The sequence below is a fragment of the Stegastes partitus genome, unplaced genomic scaffold, assembly GCF_000690725.1.
Source record: "Stegastes partitus isolate 25-593 unplaced genomic scaffold, Stegastes_partitus-1.0.2 Scaffold1641, whole genome shotgun sequence".
NCBI lineage: Eukaryota > Metazoa > Chordata > Actinopteri > Pomacentridae > Stegastes > Stegastes partitus.
In genome coordinates, this window is record NW_007579372.1 from 48028 (window position 1) to 65570 (window position 17543).

At 39.5% G+C, this 17543-nt stretch overlaps 1 protein-coding gene across 1 annotated transcript in view; it reads left to right on the plus strand.

Annotated features, from left to right (window-relative positions):
• Positions 1-17543, plus strand: part of cwc27 (CWC27 spliceosome associated cyclophilin) — a 51539-nt gene that overhangs the window by 12311 nt on the left and 21685 nt on the right. The window contains exons 2-10 of the mRNA XM_008301196.1: positions 1708-1714; positions 2624-2738; positions 2863-3006; positions 3202-3300; positions 3390-3493; positions 4068-4137; positions 5469-5548; positions 5636-5672; positions 5755-5930. Of these exons, the coding sequence (XP_008299418.1) occupies positions 1710-1714; positions 2624-2738; positions 2863-3006; positions 3202-3300; positions 3390-3493; positions 4068-4137; positions 5469-5548; positions 5636-5672; positions 5755-5930 (830 nt within the window). The 5' untranslated portion in view covers positions 1708-1709. The remainder of the gene's footprint in view (positions 1-1707; positions 1715-2623; positions 2739-2862; positions 3007-3201; positions 3301-3389; positions 3494-4067; positions 4138-5468; positions 5549-5635; positions 5673-5754; positions 5931-17543) is intronic.

The following is a 17543-nucleotide window of genomic DNA, read 5'->3' on the forward strand; positions in this document are numbered from 1 at the left end:
GACACACTGGACATTTCTGTCTAGATTTGCTGTAATTTATTAACATATGAAATCAACCTTCCTGCTTAAATTAAATTTTACATGCGTTAACGGAGGTTACAGAGTTTTGATCTTATTCAGAGAATTGCCTGGTATGATGGTGTTAACCATTTTAAATGCTTGTATTAACAACAAATCTTTTATATTTTATTCTGAAATGACATTATAATATCAGTTTTTCACGCAGTTATAGGACCATCATTCCATTCTTAAAGGAAAACCCTCAAGTTTTCAATCAATCAGACTTTATTTTCACTTTTCATGCCTTGGGGCCCCGTGGGGCTCGGTCGGGCACAGCCCAAAGAAGCAACACGGGGCCACTTCCCAGAGGGCCCACCACCCTCAGGAAAGAGGATCGGGGTTGGGTGCTATGCCCACCGGGTGGTAGGCAGGAGCTGACATACCGCCCCCTGGTGGCATAGACTAGCTCTGGGGACATGGAATGTCACCTTACTGGCGGAGAAGGAGCCTGAGCTGGTGTGGGAGGTAGAGCGCTACCGGCTAGATGTAGTTGGGCTCACCTCCACGCACAGCAAAGGCACCGGAACCATACTCCTAGAGAGGGGTTGGACTCTCTCCTTTTCCAGAGCTGCCCACGGTGAGAGGCGCCAGGCGGGTGTGGGGATACTCACAAGCGCTGAGCGCCGCCCTGTTGGAGTTCTCCCCGGAGAACGAGAAGGTCGCCTCTCTGCGACTGCGTGTTGCAGAGGGGAAAACTCTGACTGTTGTTTGTGCTTGTGCACCAAATGGCAGTTCAGAGTATTCGGCCTTCTTGGAGTCACTGGTTGGTGTCCTGGAAGGGGTGCCGCCTGGGGACTCCATAGTTCTCCTGGGGGACTTCAGTGCTCACGTGGGCAATGACAGTGAAACCTGGAGGGACGTGATTGGGAGGAACGGCCTGCCTGATCTGAACCCGAGCAGTGTTTTGTTTTTGGACTTCTGTGCTAGCCACGGATTGGCCATAGTAAACACCATGTTCGAACATAAGGTTGCTCATAAGTGTACTTGGTACTAGAGTACCTTAGGCCAAAGGTCGATGATCGACTTTGTAGTCGTATCATCAGATCTGCGGCCGTATGTTTTGGACACTTGTTCTATTTCTAATGTCAGACTCAAAACTGAGATTTGAGTCAGAGATGGCTCCTGAATTTTTTACCTGTTGACCTGGTTTTAATGCCAATGCTGCAGTTTCACATTAAGTTTCACCACTCATGACTACGACTTCAGTTCTGTTCTGATTGAGCTGTTGATAATGCTCTGCCACTCATGACTTGTTATCTTTAAAAAAAAAAAAAAAAAAAGCTAAAAGCTAAAGATTCTAAAATATGGACTCATATTAAATGTTAAAAATCCTAATATAAATAATCTTTATACATAGCTCCTATAGGCCTGTCATGGACCAAGCAGTCAAAGCACAAAAAAACAGGTTTAAAGCTCATATATGACCAATTTGTTTTCTCCACAAAAAAAACCCCAAAAAAAAACCTTTTTCAAAAAGCTACTGGAAGTACTGAAAACAGAGTTGTAGGGCCCTTTAAAAGAGGTCAACGAAATATAACTCTACTAAGAAATAAGGCTAGCAAAAACTGGACATTCCCTCAACCTACAGACCTGCCAGACTGAGACACTGGGGCAACATATATACTGGCTGATCAGACCAAATTTAACGCATGGAGGGAAACTATATAGGCAACAGCTAAAAGTAATACAGAGAAACCCAAATCCCCCCCATGATGTTGAAGCTCTTGGTCTGGTCTGTGAGAGGACCTTCAGAATAAAGTATGCTCTGCCCTCGGCCCCATCTTTTGTCAGTCTCCAACCAGGAAGTGCCGTGCAGCAGTCAGGTAACTCAGAAAAGAGAAATGAATTAAAACCAAAATGACAAACAATGTAGCCTAAATGTGCGCCCTCCATCTAGAAAACAGTGTTATCAAAGTGTTCATAAACCACTTTTTAACAGATCAAACTATATGTGTGTGTATGTAATTTAAGTGGCTGTAACTCAAAGTAACTGAACATGTGATAATAGTATTTGTCAGTGTGTGGATCCTTCAACTTTCTGTGTGGCTGTGGGCACGACCTTCACAAGGACCCTGGAACAGACAAGAGACCTCTAGCTGTGGATCTCAAAGTTTGTTCTGGCACGTAGGGTACCAAGATGTAGCTCAAAGAGAGGTCATAAACTGAAAAGTAATCAGTACAATCCTAAAATGTAACCTAAAACATACTGGGTACCAGTGTAAAGAAGATAAAACAGGAGTGATGTGATTACATGTCTTGTTTAAAAACCTGGCATATTAAATTTCATAAAATGTACAGTTGGTACAACCCATAGGAGAGAAGGGTTGTCAGTGATCTATTATTAGACATTTCACGCTACACATGTTAAATTTTAAAATTTCTTGCAGACACATGACCAGCTGACTAAAAAACTTTACATTCATCCTAGTAAATAGTGTTGCACTTAATTAGCTGGTTGTGAGATCTTTACTTCAATTTCCTCATTATTTTATACCACTTTGACATTATTAGGATTTTTAAAAATTGTTACATCGTAAAATAAAGTGTTGCTTCACTATGTTGCAGGTTACTATGACGGCACAGTTTTCCACAGAGTGGTGCCTGAGTTCATCGTTCAGGGGGGAGATCCTACTGGAACTGGCACAGGTGGAGAGTCCATCTACGGCCGGCCATTCAAGGTCCCACTGCTTTACTTACTTTACTTATGTATATCTAAGTCTGCATTTGATGTGAAAACTAACAGTATTCCTTCGTTATTCCTGAGAAAGTAAAGTGAAATATCTGTCTTTTTTAAACTTTAAGGATGAGTTTCACTCCAGACTGCGCTTCAATCGGAGGGGTTTGGTTGCTATGGCCAACGCTGGGTCACATGATAATGGCAGTCAGTTTTTCTTCACCTTGGGACGTGCAGATGAGCTCAACAATAAACACACCATATTTGGCAAGGTAAATCTAAGGAACTGGAGGGGTTTAGATAACATACTGTCCATAGAATAGATGTTCGTGGACTCTATTAAGGTCTATATTCTGCTTCTTAAATGAGTGAAGCCAGATGAGGGTAATTTTCCTAAGTTGTCCTTGTTAAAGTGTATTTAAAGTGTGACTGACCTTTTATGCTTTTTTCAACACTCCCCAATGCAGGTCACTGGAGACACCGTTTATAACATGCTCAGATTAGCAGAAGTTGAATGTGATGCTGAGGAGAGACCACTGAATCCCCACAAGATAAAAACCGCTGAGGTATTCATTTCTTTATTTTACATGATCATACATGCTTAACACCTTTATTTTGTGATTCATATACTCATTACACCTTTTGTCTCTCCCAGGTGCTGCATAGTCCTTTTGATGACATTATACCACGTGAAACAAAGAAAGTCAAAAAGGAAAAAGACAAAGAAGAGGGAAAGAAATCACAGTCAAAAGCCACAAAGTGAGTGCTCAGGCTTCTTTCTGGTTGTCACGAGGTGTTTGTACTGCAGATGCTGGAGTCATGTTGTCATGTTTATTCAAAGTTTCTTAAACTGCTGTGTTTAGTTTTCTTCTTCTTTATCTTTTTTTGCTACTACATGGTCTTTAGCATAAGGGCAGCAAGAGAAAAAGTATTTTCTGGCTTCTTTCTGCCTCTAAGGCAGTAAATGGAATCTTTTGGTTGTGGACAAAACAAAACTTTTGAAGACGTCATCTTGGGCTTCGGAAAAAACTGAAGAACATTTTTCGTGGCAATTTATAGACCAAACAACTAATTAATAAATCAAAATATTAATCGACATAACTTACTAATCAGTAATTTGTACTGGACATCCATTTGTCATTTTAACACCTAAACAGATATTTTTAAATTTAATCTTTATTTTTCTTTTCCACACACTTTTTCTTGTTTTCCATCTTTTGCGAGTCATCTTCTGTTACATTTGATTCCTCTTCTCAAAGTCTTTTCAGTAGTGAGATGATTAAATGTGGTTTTAGTGTTGTTATCGATGCCAACTGTATGTGAATTTTTGTAGGAACTTCAGTCTTTTGTCATTTGGAGAGGAAGCTGAAGAAGAAGAGGAGATGGTGACTCAAGTCAGTCAGGTATAAACAAATATCTGTCGAGTGGCCATTACAACTGGCAAACCCCGTCTGTGACCTTTCTGTCAGTCACACATCACAGCTACAAGGAAAATCTGAGTAATATTATAGTTATTGTATGATCCAAAGGAAATAGATGGTTTGTAAATAGCATGTTTGAAATCATAAAATGATCATAAAAAATCTGCAGTCAAATGTGCAACAACCAACCTACGTGTTTAATTTAGTAACATCTAAAGTAACTCTATCTTGTGAAGCTGTTTAAATGTTACGTGTTTCTGATTTTGGATTTTAGCAGACTACACACATTCAAAGTCATTGCAATCTATGCAAACTGATTTATCAGCTTATTCTAAAGTTTACACATTATTTGGTCCCCTATTCAAACTAATTACATGTAACTCCTTTATCCAAGAGGAATTTGTATAGGCATGTGGCAGCTACATTTGATTTTTCTATTGAGGTAATTCCAGTGTGTATATGTATATCGTACTGTAATATTTTAGAATATAAAGTAGAGATGTCCTGAGGAAGTTTTCTTGGATAGTAAACAATTTGCAAGCAGTGCATTAACCCTATTCAGGACTTTTGGGGTCTTTTGGACCCCAGGCCATTTGGTTTAGGTGACAGGTATTGTTTATTAATTTTGAAAAATGTATTTTTTAAATATGAAAAAAGGAACATTTGTCATGCACTTGGAACCAAAAATACATCAACTTATCAGAACATTTATTTAACATAGTATAAAAGTCTACAATGAATACCAACAAATATTTTGCACACATTCTTTCTTGGGGTCCAATGAACCCCGAAAGACCATCTACGTATGGCAACATGAAAGTCCTGAATAGGGTTAGAGATATTAAAATGAACTGACAGATGAATAGTTCTGCAATGTTTTAAGAAAAATAAATGGATTTCTGCAGCCGAGCTGTTCCTTAATGTTACGTAGGTGGTCATGAACCTTGCTGTGAAGCTGTGTTAAGGGAGCTGTCTGAAATGTAGTGTCAAGACCACAAAAACCTGTTTTTTTCTACATGCATGTCAGAAAATGTATTGTAGACCAGCTGTAGTACCTGGCTGTGCCACCAGATGGAGCCTTTTGTACCAACTTGAGTAGTAGTTGTAGACTACAGGTAGGTGTTTGTTGGCAAACAGAGAGCGTTGTGGGGGTTTAGCTAACAAAGGGCCAGCGTGACAAACACTTCTGTGACACTTCATTGGCCCACATCCCAGTCTTTAAAATCAGATTACAACATGTCTAACTGAAAGTTGAAAAATGAAATGTCAAAAAAAAGTGTAAAAATTAAATTGATCTGTTTCTTTTTCTTCAGACATTAAAGGGAAAAAGCAAAAGCAGCCATGACCTTCTGAAAGATGATCCCAGACTGAGCTCTGTTCCAGCAGTGGATAAGTATGTTTATCAACTGATTCATTAGTAAATATATAAGCCTTTATTTGTCCTTTTGAATATTAACCCATATGTATACAACTTTTAAAGGAAAAAAAAGAAAGGGGCATCTGCAGATACAGCTGGGGTAAGACATGACAAGAATAAAGATCACTCCTTTCTCCGAGACAAAGTTCCCAGATTTACAGAGTTTCAATGTTTTTTTCCAGTCAGACGACGAGGTGGATGGTGATGTTGAGGACGATTCGGATGCAGATGAAGAATGTGACCCAGAGAAGAAAGAGAAGATGAGAGAGCTCATTAGTAAAAAGCTCAAGAAAGAACAGGGCGGAGAGAAAGCGACAGAGCTGAGCGAGGAGGATCGAGGGAAAAAGACCAGCCGCAGGTATGACTGCATGTTTCTGTTTGGTGGTTGAAGCTCAGACGGGAGTTTCGACCACCGTCTCTACAGCTGTAAAAATCCAGCAGATGGCAGCTTTGGTAGATAGTCGAACTGGTCAAAGCTTTGGTGTCAAGAGTGCTTTAGCAGCATCACAATGTCGTTGCTCCACTTGTAATACAATGTGACAACCTGAAGGGGGAGCTATTGGACTATATAATACCTAGAAGTCTTCAGCGTAACCCTTTTCTATTTAATGAAAGCAGTGACATGAGCATAGGTAGTATAAACTTTATTTTTCTGATAAGTAAAATATTTTGCAAATGCATGAGTAAGAGGACATCATCTTTAAATATTTTTAAAGTCTGGCTTGCAACAAACAATTACTTTTATCGCTGATTAATCTGTGATTGATAAATAATACAAAATTTATAGTTTTAGTCTACTAAAATTTAAAGAAATGGCAAAATATTTCAGAACACAAGGAGACATCTAAAAATGTATTTTGTCTATGTAGCAGTTTAAAACCCCAAAATATTTACTTTCATGTCATATGTGACAAGTAAAAGCAACAAATCCCAGCATTTGAGAAGCTGGCACCGGGAAATGTTTGGCATTTTCGCTTGAAAAATGTCTGTCCTTAAGCCGACATTGAGTTAATCTTGAAATTTCATGACCACAAGAGCAGATCCAGAAGAGATGAGAATGATTTGTATAATATTTAGACAGCCCTAGGGCCTAGACACACTAAAAACAATCATTAACGTGTATTAATTGCTGCCTCTGTGCAGCAGCAAATCCCCCTGAAACAGTCATGTTTTGTCTGGCGGTTGCTCTGATGAGGTTGTGGTTGGACAGCCAAAGCACTTTGATGTACAAACTCATGCACAAAGTGATTTGAATTATACAGTTTAGATTATGTGTTATTCAAAACATGTGTGTTGCTCAAATTTAGCATTTCTTTCTTGTTTATAAGTTATAGAATTCAAATAGTCAGATATAGAATAGTTTAGGATGGATAGATGTTAAAATAGGATACATTGCGAGTATAGGATGGATGTAGAAACTTTTTTTAAAAAACTGTCCGTGATTGGTTAATGATTTCTGCCAGCGTAGTTGAATTGTAGATGAGCTTACTTTTAATTACACAGAGTTTCTTTTGTCGTTTAGGAAGCTGTTCTTGTCAATCCCAGTTTGTCATAAGCACATGAAAAGCCGGGATTGACAAATCAGTCAACAGCCAAATCCTGTTAAGCATCATAGAAGTCTTGGTAGTGGTGGCCCATTGCTAGCTAAACCCCCACAATGCTCTCTGCTTGTCAACAATGAACTGCTTCTAATCCGACGGACGACCTCCTCTACCCGCTACAGTGTTAGACACAGCAAACAAACTGCAGGCATTCATCGAATTCTTTGAGCACAGAATTAGAAGTTTCCTACCTGGTTCAAACACGACATTAGTCCCCAGTATGGCAGTATGGCTCTAATAGTTGTTAATTATTTATTAAAACGTTGTACATCTGTGATCTCTGTTCATAGTTCAGCCTCAGTTTCACATGAATTCTCACATATATCAGCAGGCCTCCTCAGACGACATAGATTAACTGAAAACATGGGTTGAAATAGCCAGACACAGTCAAAAGAAATGCAAGACACATGCTTTTATTACTGATCTGATAGATGTTCAGGCTGTCAGGGCTGAAACGTCTGTGCAGATGTTGCTTTAAGAACTTACCAGGAATTTTTATGTTGCTTAGTACTTCAAGAACTCTTCAGTCCAACATTAATATACAATAGACTAAAACTGTGATATAGTGTATGCAGATTAAGTAATCATTAGTGAGGTAATAAGTGAAGTTGTCTGAACGTATCTAGCCTGTGTGACTGATAAATGTCTCCATCAACTACACCACATGCATTCCTTCAACAGAGTAAACCTTCAAAATCAGTCAAGACAATTAAATCTAAAGCTTTCAACTTTAACTAAGATGAAAAGTTTATATCAACATCTAAACAAATCAACTGTTGGATCAGGTGTGAGCCAGCCGCTTCCCATCATGCTCTGAGGCCACTCTATTGCTAGAAAGCATCTGCAGCACTTCGCTCTAGGAACTGCAGCTGCTTTGATCTCACAATGATGTCTTTGCCTACGTCATCGTGTAGTTGGACATGTCTAATCGACCTGCATTGTGCGCCGATTGCTGGCAATCGATTCTGCACAGGTTAGGCTAATCTCAATCCAGCTTAATTTAAGGTGAAGTTGAGAAGACATGGTGATATTACTCTGACATCCTTAAGGTTGTTTCCTTAGACATTAAACAGTAGTTTTCCTGTTCTGCCCGTCAAGCCATTTAAGTCCTAAAATGTACTTCTCCTACATGGTCTTCAACATGATTAACGTTCTTAGTTCTCACTGAGTATGTCCTGATCAGTATTGGAATGAACTTAAGCCTGATCTTTTATTTATGTCCTCTGTCACACAGATATAACAAAGAGAGAGCACAATTTGTGACAGGAAGCTGGGGATGCAAATTTCAAATTATTCAATATCAAAGCATCACCAATTAGTTGTCAATTAGTTGAGAACACAAATTAAGCTTAGTGGACACTTGTCCTTTGCAGGTGTAGCTGTCTCAATAGACATGGTTTGTGCTGTTTAGTTGTCCTTGCAACCTATGCCAGCCTATGAGATACAGGAGCGCTGTCCTAGTCGGTCCTTGCTTGTTGTGAACACCTGGCTCTAGCTGGAAGTCATTAAGCGTAACAGAAGTCCACGTCATGGTGGCCTGTTGCTAGCTAAACCCCCACAATGCTCTCTGTTTGCCAACACAAAATTGCCCGTAGTCTGAATGACCGTCTCCTCAGTGGCTACAGTAATAAACAGTGAAAGGCTCCACCTGATGGAACAACAAGGTACAACTGATCTACAAAACACCTTCTGACCTGTGTGTAGAGAATACAGGTCCTCACTGTCTTTTGGAGCTTGTGGAGCCACAGTTAACCCAAGGCTCTAACACTACATTTCAGACTGTGCTCTACTGGAGCTTTACAACAAGGTTCATGACTGCCTACATAACATTAAGGAACTGCTTTGATGCAGATGTGCAATTTTTTTTATCTTACAACATTGAAGTGCTACTCATTTGTCAAGCATATACACTGGAATGATTCTAATAACTTCAAAGTACTTAAAGTGTGTTATCTAGGAAAATCGTATTGAATTTGGATGACTGGAATCACACTGGGGCAAAAATAATAATAATAATAATAATAATTTGGGAAATCCCTAGTTCTCCACTATTGAAGTTCAATGTAAATGTCCTTAAAACTTCCTCACACCTCCACTCACTTTCATACATGCACAAACAGCACAGAACACACATATCTCAGTTGCAGCTTACTGGACCAACATCAGTGGACCTGCTATTTGAAACAGGAATGTTGGCACGCAACGCAAATTACTTACTGTGCTGAAGTAGAAGCAAACAGTGCGTCTGTCTGAGCCAACAGTGTGAGTGAAACGAAGGTGAGAATGGAAGGTGATGGTGTGTGAGACCACATTAGTATGAAAATGACCTGAGGAGAGCAGAGAGAGTGATTTATCTTTCATCTCTCTTTGATGCCGCAGGTTGGCCGGTTATCTCCGCTCCATATCCTCTTAACAGGTAGCCCTCAACACACATAATCAACATACCCTTCTCTCATTAGTGCTAATGGGATAAAGAGCGGGCCCCCACTCAGCTGTGTGTGTGTGTGTGTGTGTGCCCTGACTGACAGCCAGCCCAATGCAGGCAGACTGTAGTATATTAAACACAAGCGCAGATTGTTTTGCTACAAGAACTGTAACCCAACACAGTGGTTTGTCTTGGCAGGGAATCAAAGAGCAGGCTGGTAGGTACAGTGGTAGTCCAGGACAAAGGGGGCATTGTTGCAGGGTGAGCTCTGCTCTCCCACTGTTGCTTTGCTTTGGGCTTTCAGCTACTCTGTACGCAAGGAGGAACTCCAACTGGTATCTAGTCACCTGGGAAAAAAGGAGAGGATGTTAAAGCAGTCACTTTTCTCAGTTCTGTCTGCTGAGCGTCACTGATGCAGGACTTTTGTTGTTCGGTCTTTACGCTCTGATATGTGTGCTATGCGTGTGGGTGTGTGTGTGCGTGTGTGTAAAGCACAGATCTCTGGTGTCTGTAAAACACTCAGGAAAGTTTACAATGCTGGCTCAATCTTTCCTCTCAGAGTCAAGACTGCAGAGAAAACCGTGAAATTAGGAGTCTCCCTGAACCCAAAATAGTTTTTGCATCAGGTCAAAACTATCCTATGTTGCTATCCAGCAGCCAGATGATATTCCATTGAAGTATTCCATGATTGCAAAACGCTTGGACTTGTTCACATTCAAGAGCATACTGCCAAATAATGGTGCACTATACCTGGACGGAGACCATTTTAAAACTAAGGATGAGTCACAATCGATCCAATTTACTCTGAGTTTGTCTCAACTTGCTGCGATATTTGATGTTGCTGGTAATTCTGCTTAAGCTTCCCTGCTCACAGTTTGACACTTCTTTTATGTTACTATTGATCAAGTTTGGTTTTGCTGTGTTTGAAGTAGGCCTCTTTAGGGGGGTTGCTTTATAAAAGACACTACTGAATGAGGTCCCAAAAGCAGTGTATGTGGTAGTCGCCACTTTTGTTAAACCCGACGGGGCATGACTGGGGAAGCAAAACGCTTCCATATGGCTGTGGGACACAGTGTGAGTTGCTTCTGCCAGCAGGGCCTGGCTCCCTCTGCTGTTCCTGGTAATCGCTTTTCAGTTACTGTAGGCTGAAGATAATGACAGAACTGTACATCCTGTTATTTATATCACTTGTTATCACATATTTGGAGACTTTAATAATACATGTGGAGTGACTGTAATAGAGTCTGTAAAATCCCAAGTGCTATCCAGGTTTTCACATTATCCATATGATTTACAGTATGTCATTAAATGAATTAGAAAATAACTTTGGGTAAAGGTGTGTGTGTGTGTGTATGTTTGTACCTGCATAGTGTCTATCATATATGGCAATTGTGTGCACATCCATTTGAGAAATCATCACACTGGTGTCAAGGGCAATGATTTGAGCAACAAAAAAAATTTAATAAATAATTTTTAACAATTGGACAATATTGATTAACACTCTAAACTCTGGGCTGTTTTTAGAATTCACATGTACAACATTTAAAAGAGAACATGTCAAATGACTATAGGTCACAGCTGACTTACTAATGACTTCTCTTTTCGTTTTTGTTTACAGAATCTGGTCCAACTTGTGTACTTTTGGCTAACTTTTTAATAAGACATTTAAAATAAAGTGATTTTGATAAAATATTAGGATTTTAAACTTACATTTGGCTCATTTTCCCAACAAAACAGCTCGTCACACATAATGCACTCAATGTCTCAAAATTCTTTCTGTTTTTACAGTTTCTGACTGTGATATATGGTGTGACTTTAGTGATGTTTTTTAAGTTAACATTCCTTGCAACCCCACTGGAAAGTTTTTGCTAATAGAGGATAAAATTACAGAATATTTCCCTCATTCATTTTTTCCATACAAAACTCAAAGATATCCAGTTTAATATCATAAAACGATTAAGAAAACTACAAATAAACTCATTTGAAATGGGGAGACCAGTGAATTTGGTGCATTTTAGCAAAAAGTCTTTTGTCAATTGTTATTTCAGCTGCCTAATGTTGTTAGTTTTAATTATAACATGCTCTGGGTCATTATTTAGTGCAATAATAACATCACAGTATGGAGTATTATGAAGTCATCATGCAGCCCTATGTGTGAATTTTATTGTGGTCAGGAATCTAAAAACAACACTTTTTTGTTGTCAAAAGCCTGTAGCCTGAAAGAACATTAATGTTCTCTTTGGTACGCGGCCATGTTTTTTAACTAAAGGTGCCTCTCATAATTACTTTCATTATCAAATAATCTTCTGATTATTTTTTACTACATTTGCTTGTTTTGTCTGTGAGATGTCACCACAGTTTCCCCAGACCCAGCACGATCACTTCAAATGTTTTGTTTTTCTGTTTTATATTATTATTTTCACAAAAGCAAGTATTGGAAACGCTGTAAAAGTTTTTGCTTCGAAATGACTCTAATGATTAAACAATCAGCAAAATAGCAGCTGTTTAATTTTGGCTTGACCTAATTGATTAATTGGCCAGCCCCTGCATTTCTACTCTTCATTTTACTATTTCTGGATTTGGTCATTTGCCACATTGGGCATATTTCTCTTCCCCACTGTTAAAACATCTTTTCAGTTTTCACAGCACGTTAAAAAAGCATTCTTTTGGCCTCTAACTTAAATGGGGCATCAGACACTAATTATCCCGACCAAGCGGCCGTACCCCAGACGCCATGTCACTGCGTATTAATTGGCTGCACCTGTCTCTTGTCATCGGTCATAACCCAGCGCGTTCTCAGGGAAAGGTTGCAGAGATCAAGAAAGCATTCGGCGCTGCGTTTGTGCAGAAAACTGCTTGAGATAATCCAGTTCTTGGCAGCAGGACTGTGTATGTTTTGGAACTGCCAGGTTTACACATCTCTGGCCCACTGTAGCATGCCTGCCCCATATGGGGCACTTACTTGCTCGCTGGAAACAGTTCCAGACAGCAAGGCAAATCTAGGATGTGGGGGTTAAACTTGAAAGTGAATAAAAAAGCAGCAGAACACCACTTGGACTGCGATCAATGTCAGCATTTGACAGTGTGCACATTGACTGTGTTTCATGCTCTCAAACAACTAAAATGTTTGTAAGGAATAAAAAGATTCACAACTAAATGTAACTCATGCACTTGAGATTCCACAAGATTAATGAGTTTTTTTCCAACGTGACAAACTAGTGGAAGGCTAAAAGATCTAGCCAGTGATCGTGAGGCGGATGAGGCTCTCTAAAAGAGGAACCTTGGTCCACTGCGTGGGTAATGTGTTGGTCTAGATCGCTCTGCAAAGTCATGCAAATTCCTGTGTTGAGGTTGGATTCCTCCACTCCGGCTCACAGTTCTCCTTGGCTTTTGACCAAGCCATGGAGTGCCCCCTGAGGGGAGTTCACCCATCCACCTTGTTATTCTAGCACATTCATCCACATCACTTGTTCAGTCCTTATACTGGACCGAATCCACCAAAGCAGGGAGAAGCTGCTGCTGCCATCCTTGTGGTGTACTTACTCTAAACAAGACTTAGGTGTTAAATTTTACTTTTAGACACACATTTGAGTCGTTGCGATCATGCTGTGGCCAGATTTGAACTTAAAACCATTTGATTTTTATCAGTATTTACATTTCTTAAAGTCACTTGAAGGCTGGATGAGAATACAAAGAAATCCAAAAAAGGCAAGTACGCCTGCTTGTACATTTTGGAAAACTATTGAATTTTTGATGAACCATACAGTCATCACTGTACTATTTTTAAGGTTGTCGAATTCTTGTGTCAACCTCAGACTCCTGCCAGACACTGGAGTATTAAATGCAAGATTCTGAATCATGAGAGAGTACTTGGTCTACTGCCAATCACTTCATATGCTTTCTTTATGAAAAGTTAATCATCCACAGCTCTCTGGTTTTCACATTTTTTGAATTTTCTGATGGAGTGACAGTAGCTGGCAACCCCCGAGAGGAGTCAGGCCACAGGGACTAGCAGGGAGTCACAGAAATGATTCAGAATGTATCGAGCTTTGCCAGTTTAGGTTTGTTTATCTGGCAACAAATGACAACAGATGACTCGCTTTCCAATCTATGATTGGCCTTATTTCTGTAAATGACCATCAAAGTTTCCTCTCCTGCTGGCAGATTGTGAGTGAGCGGACAGATGGAAGATCTCTTTGGTTGTTGCAGAAAAGGAATAGATATTTATAGGGAGAAGGCACTCTCCTCTTCTTCTGTCCGTCATTCCATTCTTCAGGTGTTTTCTTCACCAGCACTGAATAAACTCTTATTCTTAATTAAACCTCAGTCATAAATAGGGCTACAACTGACAATTATTTCCATTGTCAGTAATCTGTTGATTATTTTCTTGACAAATCAATTAGTTTTTTGGTCTATAAATGTGAGAAAATGGTGAAAAAAATTTGTAAATTCATCAATAAATTTGAAGTTCTACAACCTACAAGCCTGTTTCACAAAAATAAGTTTCTGAACCTGATTGGACTGTGCCATTAAAACTTAAGGAATGTCTTGCCTAGTGAAGAAATTAATGTCTGAACTGGTTGCTAGGAAACATAGCAGTGAAAATAATTGTTAGTTGCAACCCTATTTTAAAAGCTGGAGCCAAACAGCTTCTGGCATTTGTTGCTTTTAAATATACTTCATCAATCAGATGAATAAAAACAGTTGCCACTGAGCTAATCAGCTAATCAGTAGATTGACTGTTTACTTCAGCTAATTAACAAAAAGCCGAAGATATTTTGGGTGTTCATAAAAACTGTCTCCATTACAGAGTTGGTTCAACAACCTCTGCTCTGTGAGTTTTTATATTGTTATCCTTATTCACTATATATTAGATTATGCATCTATATAAGATTATAAATCAAATATGAGCCAGACTGGACTGAAATATGTGATCACATTGTTTAGACAAACAATATGTGATTTTTTTCAGTCTGGTCAATGTGTGCAGAAACAAAATAATTTGTAGTGCTGTGATGTGAGGGTCTCGGTAGGAATTTGCTGAGCCTTAAGGTGTGTCCAAACAGGTGTTGTTGGGGCTTTTCCTGTCCTTTCTGGCCTCTTTTCTCTTTATTGGCTGAGGGGCTGATTGTTCGACTGTTGCCTTGGATACATCTCTTGTTTTCCAAATGGCAGCGTGTCAAGGCAGGCAGAAAATGATCAGTCAGTCCAAGGTGTTCCTCACCCAAGAACAGAAGTGTAAAGCAATGTAGCTCTCAGTCCCAGAGAGGAGTCCTGGATGATGTTCCTGCAAGAGCCTCAAGTCATACTTTTTATCTTTAATGGGTAATTGCACTATCATACACGTTCATGCAATAAATCTTATTGTCTTTATGCTTTTTTTAATGCTGTTTGTGAGCAATAATCCAGTTTCATGTCTACTCATGGCTGCTGCTCGTCTTTGCTAATGCAGTTTTCGGTCTGTCTTTGCCTTTGCTAGCATGGTGAGAGTTTTGTCGTCGTCACATAACATCATTTTACAGTGTTTGCTACAGATTGAGCCATAAAAATTCAGGCAGCAGGTATCAAACTTAAGTTCTTTCTGTTGCCATGTGAGCTCCACTAAAGGGGAACTCCGCAAATTTTTACACATAAAATCTGTGAAAATCACCGCAGGGTACAAGTCTTTACCACAAAGTTGCATGATGGGAGGCCGAAATGAAAGCAGTATTTTCTGCTGCTTGTGATCGTTAGGTTTTTCATTTATTTTATGTGTCTTTTGTAAGTCTTCTATAGTCGATTAATCAGTTAGTTGTTTGGTCTCTAAAATGGTGCAAAATGTAGCCTGACAAGACAAATCACAACCCAACGATATTCACTTTATTGTCATAGAGGAGGGAAGAAACCAGAGAAAATTGACATGACTCAAACCAATTAATCGATTCACAGAACAGTAAGCAAATTAATAAATCAGTGACAACTAACTGATCAGTTCTGTCAGCTCTACTTTAAATATGGACAACCACCGACTCACAGGCTTAATGTTCATTTAATTTGCACACACACTGCCGTGATTTTAAACTTCCTACCTAGTCTACGGTTTCTTTTTATAGATGTTTGTTTTCTGCTTTGTTCTGAGAATACTAGCACAGAGACAATACAAGTTTCACCATATTTCATCCCTTCTTCATGCGGGACTGTGAATGGCAGCTGTAGTCTTTAAATCATGTTATTTTGCCCACCTATGGGTTTTCACATCTGTGTCGCATTACAATTCTGTATGTAAAATGTGTGCTTAAAAAAAAGAGGTTTGTTGTCATTGCTGCTAGACAGAGCCGAGCAGACAGAGTCTGACTCTGCCAACCAGTTCTGCTTCTGGCAGCTCAGTCTGGATTCAACATTTTTTTTCTTCAGGAAAATAGAGGACTAACAACTGCATGTCTGACTGATTCCTCATGTGTATCCTCAGAAGAACCAGCGAAGCTAACAAGGAAGAGACATGACATCAAGTCAGACACAGCTGTTAATATTTGCCAAGGCACTTACAGCTAAAATATCACTCGGTTTGATGCCTCAGTGCTTTGCCACGGACAACGTTGGAGAATTAGAGAAGTGTATCATGAGCTGCGAATAGAAGAATCAAAGTTTTAGATAAAAGGAAAGAAAAGGATAAAAATGAATGTCAGTGCAGAGAAGCAGATGTAAGAAACAAAAGCAGCCATTGTTTGGTCTGGAGATGCCTCACATGTTTCTAGGCCAGGGGCCCAGACTGTGCAGCTTACCTGCGCTTTGTGGCTGTGCAAGTGAATGGGATGAAAACAGAGCTGTCAGGCAGTACAAAAATATTATCATTTCCTAACATAACATATCTGCTTGCAACTGGCAGTAGTCTCCGTCATGCGAAAGGGAACAATGATCAGCGTTGCTGGCCTTGTATGAGCTGGGCTTCGGGCCACCTGCCAAAAGGGACACTACCTTGAGTCAAGGAAGCAAGGATGTGCCTTGGCCTGCCACTTTCATCTAGTTAAAGGTTTTATAAGGGTGGCTGGCCATGAGCACTGCCTGTAATACTTAATGTAGTGCCACTTGAGCGAAGGAAGTATAAAGTTTTTTATTACTCCTGCCACTGACAGCATTTTGTATTCCATGTGTCATAGGAATAGCATTTATGTAGTTAAATGCACAAAGCTGAAGTAGTGTCCTCTGATTTACATGCATATTAAATGTGTTTTTTTGGACATGAGTCACATGACTGGGATTTAAGTAATTAATCTAATGTCTGAAGACTTGCCAGAATAAAAAAATAAAAAAAGACTGCTTTGAAAGTGACACCAAAGACTTCTCACTCATGAACATTAGAGTAGTAGTACATCTTGTGATGGGTGCAGAAAGACTTGTTTATGACGTGAAACACCAACTTCTGGACTTGGCGTGAGACAAGCCTGCCTTGACCAGGAACTTAGACTTACTGGTTCTGACTTTAGACTTGATGTTCTTAGTTCTGGTATTGGCTTGGACCTTGTTGGTCTTGACCTGTGACCTGACTGGGAAGTTGTCTGTATGACTTGAGGATTTTACTTGAAAGTCATTGGTCTTTCCTTGAGACCTGACTTGAAACCTGTTTCACTGTCTTCATTTTGGACTTGGATTTGAGATTTGCATCTCTTGAGTTGGGACTTGCTTACCTTGACTTGGAACTTAATTTGCTATTGATGGATTGACTTGGAACTTAACTTGAGCCTTATTGACCTTGACTTGGAGCTTCATTTAGGACTTGTTGGTCTTGACTTGGAACTTAACTTTGTACTTGTTTGCTTGACATGAAGCTAAATTTGAGATTTATTAGCCTTGACCTGGAACTTAACTTGACACTTAACTACTTAACTTGGGATCTGTTGATCTTGACTTGGTAGTTGTTGGCCTTCCTTTGGGGCATAATTTGGCACTTGTTGGACTTGCTTTAAAA